General features: G+C 50.1%; 1 protein-coding gene across 1 annotated transcript in view; it reads left to right on the top strand.

Moving 5' to 3' along the window:
- LOC109908361 (copine-8-like) overlaps window positions 1–11,014 on the top strand; it is a 163,733-nt gene that overhangs the window by 136,085 nt on the left and 16,634 nt on the right. The window contains exons 12-13 of the mRNA XM_031794749.1: window positions 1,607–1,734; window positions 3,072–3,174. Of these exons, the coding sequence (XP_031650609.1) occupies window positions 1,607–1,734; window positions 3,072–3,174 (231 nt within the window). The remainder of the gene's footprint in view (window positions 1–1,606; window positions 1,735–3,071; window positions 3,175–11,014) is intronic.

Raw genomic sequence — 11,014 nt, 5'->3', positions numbered from 1 at the left:
CCATGCAAAATCTTTTCAGTCTCCTGAGGGGGAATAGGTTTTGTTGTGCCCTCTTCACAGCTGTCTTGGTGTGAATGGACCATGTTAGTTTGTTGGTGATGTGGACACCAAGGAACTTGAAGCTCTCAACCTGCTCCACTACAGACCCGTTGATGAGAGTGGGGGCCTGTTCGGTCCTCCTTTTCCTGTAGTCCACAATCATCTCCTTTGTCTTGATCATGTTGAGGGAGAGGTTGTTGTCCTGGCACCACACAGCCAGGTCTCTGACCTCCACACTATAGGCTGTCTCGTCGTTGTCGGTGATCAGGCCTATCACTGTTGTGTCATCGTCAAACTTAATGATGGTGTTGGAGTCGTGCCTGGCTGTGCAGTCATGAGTGAACAGGGAGTACAGGAGGGGACTGAGCACGCACCCCTGGGGAGCTCCAGTGTTGAGGATCAGCGTTAAAGATGTGTTGCTACCTACCCTCACCACCTGGGGGCGGCCTGTCAGGAAGTCCAGGATCCAGTTACAGAGGGAGGTGTTTAGTCCCAGGATCCTTAGCTTAGTGATGAGCTTTGAGGGTGCAATGGTGTTGAATGCGGAGCTGTAGTCAATGAATAGCATTCTCACATAGGCGTTCCTTTTGTCCAGGTGGGAAAGGGCAGTGTGGATCTGTTAGGGCGGTATGCAAATTGCGGTGACTCTAGGGTTTCTGGGATAATGGTGTTGATGTGAGCCATGACCAGCCTTTCAAAGCATTTCATGGCTACAGACATGAGTGCTACGTGTCGGTAGTCATTTAGGCAGGTTACCTTAGTGTTCTTGGGCACAGGGACTATGGTGGTCTGCTTAAAACATGTTGGTATTACAGACTCGGACAGGGAGAGGTTGAAAATGTCAGTGAAGGCACTTGCCAGTTGGTCAGCGCATGCTCGCGGTACATGTCCTGATAATCCATCTGGCCCTGTGGCCTTGTGAATGTTGACCTGTTTAAAGGTCTTACTCACATCGGCTGCGGAGAGTGTGATCACACAGTCTTCCGGAACAGCTGGTGCCCTGGGCTGGCGTGGTTACACGTGGTCTGTAAGTTGTGTGGCCAGTTGGACGTACTGCCAAATTCTCTAAAACGATGTTGGAGGCTGCTTATGGTAGAGAAATTAACATTATATTCTCTGGCAACAGTTCTGGTGAACATTCCTGCAATCAACTTGCAAATTGCACGGTCCCTCAAAACATGAAACATCTGTGGGATTGTGTTGTGTGACAAAACTGCCTTTGTCCCCAACACAAGGTGCACCTGTGTATTTTTATTTGATTTATTTAACCTTTATTTAACTAGGCAAGTCAGTGTTGATCATGTAATGATGTAATAGTAATGATCATGCAGTTTAATCAGCTTCTTGATATGCCACACCTTTCAGGTGATTGGATTATATTGGCAAATGAGAAATGCTCACTAACAGGAATGTAAACAAATTTGTGCACAAAATGTGAGAGAAATACGCTTTTTTGTTCGTATGGAACTTTTCTGGGATCTTTTGTTTCAGTTCCCTTTACATGTTGCGTTTATAGTTTTTGTTGAGTTTAATTCAGGTTACATGTTTTGTATTTACTCCATCACAGAATGGCAACATAGAGAACCCTTACTGCAACGGAATGGAGGGGATTCTAGAAGCATACCATCAGAGTCTAAAGACGGTACAACTCTACGGACCCACCAACTTCTCTCCGGTTGTCAACCATGTGGCAAAGTGAGTGTGACCGTGAGCCCCCGAGACAGATAGCCTGATCCCAGATCTGTTTGTGCTGTACAGCCATCTCGAAAAGACTGATAAGACAGCATAAACAGATCTGGGACCAGGCTACATTTCAACAGCAATTTAATGAAAGGGGGGGGGGAAACTGTCGCCGCGGTAACAGATGTAACTTGTGGTCAAGTCCCAGAACAAATTAATAAGTGGTCACACGTTGTTTGTGTGTGTGTGTGTGTGTGTGTGTGTGTGTGTGTGTGTGTGTGTGTGTGTGTGTGTGTGTGTGTGTGTGTGTGTGTGTGTGTGTGTGTGTGTGTGTGTGTGTGTGTGTGTGTGTGTGTGTGTGTTTCGCTTGATGTCCATTTAACTTCCCAAACAGCAGTAATCTCTCATGTCTCTGTCTTATGATGACACACACACACACACAATGATGACACACACACACACAAATTCAAGTGTCGACTCCAGACTCCAGAGAGCCAATCGTTTGACAGGCAAAATTAGAAAGCAGGAGAAGGGACTCAACAAACCCCAGAGGTCTGGCTGAAATGTCAATAACGTCCTTAGTTTTGGCATAATGAGCTCTTGGATGTTGTCACTGTTGTCTTCTCTAGTTACAGTAATAAGATCAGGGTCCGTGTGAAACGTCTCAGAGGAGCAGACGGGCGGGATGGGGGCTGATCCTAGATCAGTCATTCTATTCTGAGAGGCTTAATGCATCCTGGTCAGAGCCTACATGGCAATCCATCAATAACAACAACAAACAAAACATATATATAACAGAGACAATACAGCAACTTGCATTGCTAAACACATCAGTAAATTATTCATGTTATGGACAACTAGGGATGGGTGGTGGAAACTAGGCCACGTACATACAGAATACTGCTGAGACTCTGGCTCATCACAGACAGGAGAGTTACAGTACACAGCAGGCTGTACTTAACATGTCTATATTGAGGCTCTGGGACTCTGGCTCTCTGGTGACAGGAAGTTAGTATCTGAAAAGAGATCGCCTTTTAATGTGTTGTTGTTTCCCCCCCCCCCCCCCAAACAGCACAGGGCAGGTAAAACTATACACAGTTCAGAGGCACACTGTGGTGGATTCCCAGAATATGTTGATACATTCTGAGCGTCTATGTCATAGACAGAGGATACACTAAAAACACAGGCAAATCTGCTCGCGAGTATCTCCACGAACAATAAAAAAGACATGATCGTAAACAAATGTAAGCAAGGTTTGAAATGATTACGTTTTATTCCAATATGAAATGTATTTGGGCTTCTTGCAGTTAATTTACAGTCTACAAATGCAGTCTCTGTTGTCTCTCTGCCAGGTACGCAGCGGTCGTACAAGACGGCTCTCAGTACTTTGTCCTGCTCATCATCACAGACGGAGTCATATCAGACATGGCCCAGACCAAGGAGGCCATCGTCAATGTGAGTAGGCTGCTTGGATGTTCCCGCTACCCATAATCCTCCTCTGCCCTCTGTCTCCCTGTGTCTCTTTCTCTGTGTCTGTGTCTGTCTTTCTCTCCCTCTCCGCAGGGCTTTACGGCTGCTTTTAACTTCTCTGCTTTTAACTTCTCTGCTTTTAACGCGCCTTTTTTTTTTACCTCAGCTAGCTCCAGGCCAAAATCAATGTCTGTTTTTCTGCTGCTTTGTGCTCGTCAGAGCCACTTTATTTCAGGATGTGGGCCTATGTTTAGTTCTGTTGTCCACTCTAGTTGTTTTACTGTTGTTTGCATCTTCTTCTATTTTTCTTTGACCTAATGTAGGTTTCGTATATGAACATCACAGCACTGTTACTTTACATTAACTTCTGCTTGTGCCTTTCTGAAATGTCTGTTTGAAAAATCCACTTTGTGTCTCTCTGGCCTTGAGAATACACTGAGAGGGTGTTTACTGGCCAGCTGTCCAATGGGCGAGCGGCGCGGCATTCTGACCTCTGATGACCTCTAACCTCTGACCTCACAGCAGACTGGGTTTAAAGGGAATTTGCGACTGTTAGTCAAACCATTAGAACAGCCACACCTTCCTTTTAAGATCTTGTCTGCTGCTCTATCCTACCTCAGCCTTCTGACCTGCCTCAGTTATCTACCTCTAACCTGCCTCAGCCTTCTGACCTGCCTCAGTTATCTACCTCTATCCTGCCTCAGTTATCTACCTCTAACCTGCCTCAGTTATCTACCTCTAACCTGCCTCAGCCTTCTGACCTGACTCAGACATCTACCTCTAACCTGCCTCAGCCTTCTGACCTGCCTCAGCCATCTACCTCTAACCTGCCTCAGCCTTCTGACCTGCCTCAGCCATCTACCTCTAACCTGCCTCAGCCTTCTGACCTGCCTCAGCCATCTACCTCTAACCTGCCTCAGCCTTCTGACCTGCCTCAGCCATCTACCTCTAACCTGCCTCAGCCTTCTGACCTGCCTCAGTTATCTACCTCTAACCTGCCTCAGTTATCTACCTCTGACCTGCCTCAGACATCTACCTCTGACCTGCCTCAGTTATCTACCTCTGACCTGCCTCAGTTATCTACCTCTGACCTGCCTCAGTTATCTACCTCTGACCTGCCTCAGTTATCTACCTCTGACCTGCCTCAGTTATCTACCTCTAACCTGCCTCAGTTATCTACCTCTGACCTGCCTCAGTTATCTACCTCTGACCTGCCTCAGCCTTCTGACCTGCCTCAGTTATCTACCTCTGACCTGCCTCAGCCATCTACCTCTAACCTGCCTCAGTTATCTACCTCTGACCTGCCTCAGCCATCTACCTCTAACCTGCCTCAGTTATCTACCTCTGACCTGCCTCAGCCATCTACCTCTAACCTGCCTCAGTTATCTACCTCTGACCTGCCTCAGCCATCTACCTCTAACCTGCCTCAGCCTTCTACCTCTAACCTGCCTCAGCCATCTACCTCTAACCTGCCTCAGTTATCTACCTCTGACCTGCCTCAGCCATCTACCTCTGACCTGCCTCAGTTATCTACCTCTGACCTGCCTCAGCCATCTACCTCTGACCTGCCTCAGTTATCTACCTCTGACCTGCCTCAGCCATCTACCTCTGACCTGCCTCAGCCATCTACCTCTGACCTGCCTCAGCCATCTACCTCTGACCTGCCTCAGCCATCTACCTCTGACCTGCCTCAGCCATCTACCTCTGACCTGCCTCAGCCATCTACCTCTGACCTGCCTCAGCCATCTACCTCTGACCTGCCTCAGCCAAGACATCTACCTCTAACCTGCCTCAGCCATCTACCTCTGACCTGCCTCAGCCATCTACCTCTAACCTGCCTCAGCCAAGACATCTACCTCTAACCTGCCTCAGCCATCTACCTCTAACCTGCCTCAGCCAAGACATCTACCTCTAACCTGCCTCAGCCAAGCCATCTACCTCTGACCTGCCTCAGCCATCTACCTCTGACCTGCCTCAGCCAAGACATCTACCTCTAACCTGCCTCAGCCATCTACCTCTGACCTGCCTCAGCCATCTACCTCTAACCTGCCTCAGCCATCTACCTCTAACCTGCCTCAGCCTTCTACCTCTAACCTGCCTCAGCCTTCTACCTCTAACCTGCCTCAGCCATCTACCTCTAACCTGCCTCAGCCAAGACATCTACCTCTAACCTGCCTCAGCCATCTACCTCTAACCTGCCTCAGCCAAGACATCTACCTCTAACCTGCCTCAGCCATCTACCTCTAACCTGCCTCAGCCTTCTACCTCTAACCTGCCTCAGCCTTCTACCTCTAACCTGCCTCAGCCATCTACCTCTAACCTGCCTCAGCCAAGACATCTACCTCTAACCTGCCTCAGCCATCTACCTCTAACCTGCCTCAGCCAAGACATCTACCTCTTACCTGCCTCAGCCATCTACCTCTAACCTGCCTCAGCCATCTACCTCTAACCTGCCTCAGCCAAGACATCTACCTCTTACCTGCCTCAGCCAAGACATCTACCTCTTACCTGCCTCAGTTATCTACCTCTAACCTGCCTCAGCCAAGACATCTACCTCTTACCTGCCTCAGTTATCTACCTCTTACCTGCCTCAGCCATCTACCTCTAACCTGCCTCAGCCATCTACCTCTAACCTGCCTCAGCCAAGACATCTACCTCTTACCTGCCTCAGTTATCTACCTCTTACCTGCCTCAGCCATCTACCTCTAACCTGCCTCAGCCAAGACATCTACCTCTTACCTGCCTCAGCCATCTACCTCTAACCTGCCTCAGCCATCTACCTCTAACCTGCCTCAGCCAAGACATCTACCTCTGACCTGCCTCAGCCATCTACCTCTAACCTGCCTCAGCCAAGACATCTACCTCTAACCTGCCTCAGCCAATACATCTACCTCTAACCTGCCTCAGCCATCTACCTCTAACCTGCCTCAGCCATCTACCTCTAACCTGCCTCAGCCAAGACATCTACCTCTGACCTGCCTCAGCCTTCTACCTCTAATGTGCCTCAGCCATCTACCTCTGACCTGCCTCAGCCAAGACATCTACCTCTGACCTGCCTCAGCCAAGACATCTACCTCTAACCTGCCTCAGCCAAGACATCTACCTCTAACCTGCCTCAGCCAAGACATCTACCTCTAACCTGCCTCAGCCAAGCCATCTACCTCTGACCTGCCTCAGCCATCTACCTCTGACCTGCCTCAGCCAAGACATCTACCTCTAACCTGCCTCAGCCATCTACCTCTGACCTGCCTCAGCCATCTACCTCTAACCTGCCTCAGCCATCTACCTCTAACCTGCCTCAGCCTTCTACCTCTAACCTGCCTCAGCCTTCTACCTCTAACCTGCCTCAGCCATCTACCTCTAACCTGCCTCAGCCAAGACATCTACCTCTAACCTGCCTCAGCCATCTACCTCTAACCTGCCTCAGCCAAGACATCTACCTCTTACCTGCCTCAGTTATCTACCTCTTACCTGCCTCAGCCATCTACCTCTAACCTGCCTCAGCCATCTACCTCTAACCTGCCTCAGCCAAGACATCTACCTCTTACCTGCCTCAGCCAAGACATCTACCTCTTACCTGCCTCAGTTATCTACCTCTAACCTGCCTCAGCCAAGACATCTACCTCTTACCTGCCTCAGTTATCTACCTCTTACCTGCCTCAGCCATCTACCTCTAACCTGCCTCAGCCATCTACCTCTAACCTGCCTCAGCCAAGACATCTACCTCTTACCTGCCTCAGTTATCTACCTCTTACCTGCCTCAGCCATCTACCTCTAACCTGCCTCAGCCAAGACATCTACCTCTTACCTGCCTCAGCCATCTACCTCTAACCTGCCTCAGCCATCTACCTCTAACCTGCCTCAGCCAAGACATCTACCTCTGACCTGCCTCAGCCATCTACCTCTGACCTGCCTCAGCCAAGACATCTACCTCTAACCTGCCTCAGCCAATACATCTACCTCTAACCTGCCTCAGCCATCTACCTCTAACCTGCCTCAGCCATCTACCTCTAACCTGCCTCAGCCAAGACATCTACCTCTGACCTGCCTCAGCCTTCTACCTCTAATGTGCCTCAGCCATCTACCTCTGACCTGCCTCAGCCAAGACATCTACCTCTGACCTGCCTCAGCCAAGACATCTACCTCTGACCTGCCTCAGCCATCTACCTCTAACCTGCCTCAGCCAAGACATCTACCTCTTACCTGCCTCAGCCATCTACCTCTAACCTGCCTCAGCCAAGACATCTACCTCTAACCTGCCTCAGCCATCTACCTCTAACCTGCCTCAGCCATCTACCTCTAACCTGCCTCAGCCAAGACATCTACCTCTGACCTGCCTCAGCCATCTACCTCTAACCTGCCTCAGCCAAGACATCTACCTCTGACCTGCCTCAGCCATCTACCTCTAACCTGCCTCAGCCAAGACATCTACCTCTGACCTGCCTCAGCCATCTACCTCTAACCTGCCTCAGCCAAGACATCTACCTCTGACCTGCCTTAGCCATCTACCTCTAACCTGCCTCAGCCAAGACATCTACCTCTTACCTGCCTCAGCCATCTACCTCTAACCTGCCTCAGCCATCTACCTCTGACCTGCCTCAGCCATCTACCTCTAATGTGCCTCAGCCATCTACCTCTAACCTGCCTCAGCCATCTACCTCTGACCTGCCTCAGCGTAGCCTAGTGGTTAGAGTGTTGGACTAGTAACCGGAAGGTTGCAAGTTCAAACCCCCGAGCTGACAAGGTACAAATCTGTCGTTCTGCCCCTGAACAGGCAGTTAACCCACTGTTCCCAGGCCGTCATTGAAAATAAGAATTTGTTCTTAATAACTGACTTGCCTAGTTAAATAAAGGTAAAATAAATAAAAAATTAAAAACGAAAAAAATAATAATAAACAAATTCTACCTCTAACCTGCCTCAGCCATCTACCTCTAACCTGCCTCAGCCATCTACCTCTGACCTGCCTCAGCCATCTACCTCTGACCTGCCTCAGCCTTCTACCTCTGACCTGCCTCAGCCAAGACATCTACCTCTGACCTGCCTCAGCCAAGACATCTACCTCTGACCTGCCTCAGCCTTCTACCTCTGACCTGCCTCAGCCAAGACATCTACCTCTGACCTGCCTCAGCCTTCTACCTCTGACCTGCCTCAGCCTTCTACCTCTGACCTGCCTCAGCCAAGACATCTACCTCTGACCTGCCTCAGCCTTCTACCTCTAACCTGCCTCAGCCATCTACCTCTAACCTGCCTCAGCCATCTACCTCTAACCTGCCTCAGCCATCTACCTCTGACCTGCCTCAGCCAAGACATCTACCTCTGACCTGCCTCAGCCATCTACCTCTAACCTGCCTCAGCCATCTACCTCTAACCTGCCTCAGCCATCTACCTCTAACCTGCCTCAGCCATCTACCTCTAACCTGCCTCAGCCTTCTACCTCTGACCTGCCTCAGCCAAGACATCTACCTCTGACCTGCCTCAGCCTTCTACCTCTGACCTGCCTCAGCCTTCTACCTCTGACCTGCCTCAGCCAAGACATCTACCTCTGACCTGCCTCAGCCTTCTACCTCTAACCTGCCTCAGCCATCTACCTCTAACCTGCCTCAGCCATCTACCTCTAACCTGCCTCAGCCATCTACCTCTGACCTGCCTCAGCCAAGACATCTACCTCTGACCTGCCTCAGCCATCTACCTCTAACCTGCCTCAGCCATCTACCTCTAACCTGCCTCAGCCATCTACCTCTAACCTGCCTCAGCCATCTACCTCTAACCTGCCTCAGCCATCTACCTCTAACCTGCCTCAGCCAAGACATCTACCTCTGACCTGCCTCAGCCTTCTACCTCTGACCTGCCTCAGCCAAGACATCTACCTCTGACCTGCCTCAGCCTTCTACCTCTAACCTGCCTCAGCCATCTACCTCTAACCTGCCTCAGCCAAGACATCTACCTCTGACCTGCCTCAGCCTTCTACCTCTGACCTGCCTCAGCCAAGACATCTACCCCTGACCTGCCTTAGCCATCTACCTCTAACCTGCCTCAGCCAAGACATCTACCTCTGACCTGCCTCAGCCAAGACATCTACCTCTGACCTGCCTCAGCCATCTACCTCTAACCTGCCTCAGCCAAGACATCTACCTCTGACCTGCCTTAGCCATCTACCTCGAACCTGCCTCAGCCAAGACATCTACCTCTGACCTGCCTCAGCCAAGACATCTACCTCTAACCTGCCTCAGCCAAGACATCTACCTCTGACCTGCCTCAGCCATCTACCTCTAACCTGCCTCAGCCATCTACCTCTAACCTGCCTCAGCCAAGACATCTACCTCTGACCTGCCTCAGCCATCTACCTCTTACCTGCCTCAGCCATCTACCTCTGACCTGCCTCAGCCATCTACCTCTTACCTGCCTCAGCCATCTACCTCTAACCTGCCTCAGCCAAGACATCTACCTCTGACCTGCCTCAGCCATCTACCTCTAACCTGCCTCAGCCAAGACATCTACCTCTGACCTGCCTTAGCCATCTACCTCTAACCTGTCTCAGCCAAGACATCTACCTCAGACCTGCCTCAGCCATCTACCTCTGACCTGCCTCAGCCAAGACATCTACCTCAGACCTGCCTCAGCCAAGACATCTACCTCTGACCTGCCTCAGCCATCTATCTTTAGCCTGTCTCAGCCAAGACATCTACCTCTAACCTGCCTCAGTTATCTACCTCTAGCCTGCCTCAGGCATCTACCTCTAACCTGCCTCAGCCATCTACCTCTGACCTGCCTCAGTCATCTACCTCTAGCCTGTCTCAGCCATATACCATTTACATCTAACCTGTTTCAGCCAAGCCATCTACCTCTAACCTACCTCAGTCATCTACCTCTAAACAACCTCAGCTTCCTCAACCAAGCCTTCCAACCTGCTTCCTCTGTCCTATGTTCTGTGTCCTGCCAGCTGCCGCCACCATTGCAGTCCTGTCTGCCCTTTTACGTGGCTCTGGATAAAAGCTAAATAGCTAAATGATTCAAATGTAAATGTACCAGGCCAGCCTTTTGGCTAAATATTAGTTCCAACCCCTCTCTCTGATGTTCCATGGTTCTCTCCTTAACTCTCCTCTCAGGGCAGTGAATTATAAAGGAGGGCCTCCTGTTTTCCTCACATGTTAGAACAGAACAGTAGAATCACCTTTCTGCCAATCATTCCTTTTGGCCGACTCTATTACAGCACTCCATGGCTCTGTTCCAAATGGCACCATATGGGTCCTGATCAAAAGTAGTGGACTACACACTACACCCTGGTCCAAAGTAGTGCATTACATCCTATAGGGCCCTGGTCCAAAGTAGTGCACTACCCCCTATAGGGCCCTGCTCCAAAATAGTGCACTACCCCCTATAGGGCCCTGGTCCAAAGTAGTACACTACCCCCATAGGGCCCTGGTCCAAAATAGTGCACTACCCCCTATAGGGCCCTGGTCCGAAGTAGTGCACTTCTGGTCCAAAGTAGTGCACTAAACCCTATAGGGCCCTGGTCCGAAGTAGTGCACTACATCCTATAGGGCCCTGGTCAAAAGTAGTGCACTTCATCCTATAGGGCCCTGGTCCGAAGTAGTGTACTACATCCTATAGGGCCCTGGTCAAAAGTAGTGCACTACTCCCTATAGTGCCCTGGTCAAAACTAGTGCACTAAATAGGAAATAGGGTGTCATTTGGAATGTTGACAGTTCGTACCCATGTCACGGGGGAAGGTGGGAGGGAAACGGACTCACTGACTGATTTGTCATGCAGAGGACGGTTGAAATAAAACTTTACAATATTAGAAAGTTTTTTTTAAAGCTTCTG

This window comes from Oncorhynchus kisutch, linkage group LG17 (assembly GCF_002021735.2).
Source record: "Oncorhynchus kisutch isolate 150728-3 linkage group LG17, Okis_V2, whole genome shotgun sequence".
In the NCBI taxonomy this organism is placed as follows: domain Eukaryota; kingdom Metazoa; phylum Chordata; class Actinopteri; order Salmoniformes; family Salmonidae; genus Oncorhynchus; species Oncorhynchus kisutch.
The sequence above is the reverse complement of the archived record's forward strand: the minus strand, read 5'-3'. Positions and strand labels throughout refer to the sequence as shown.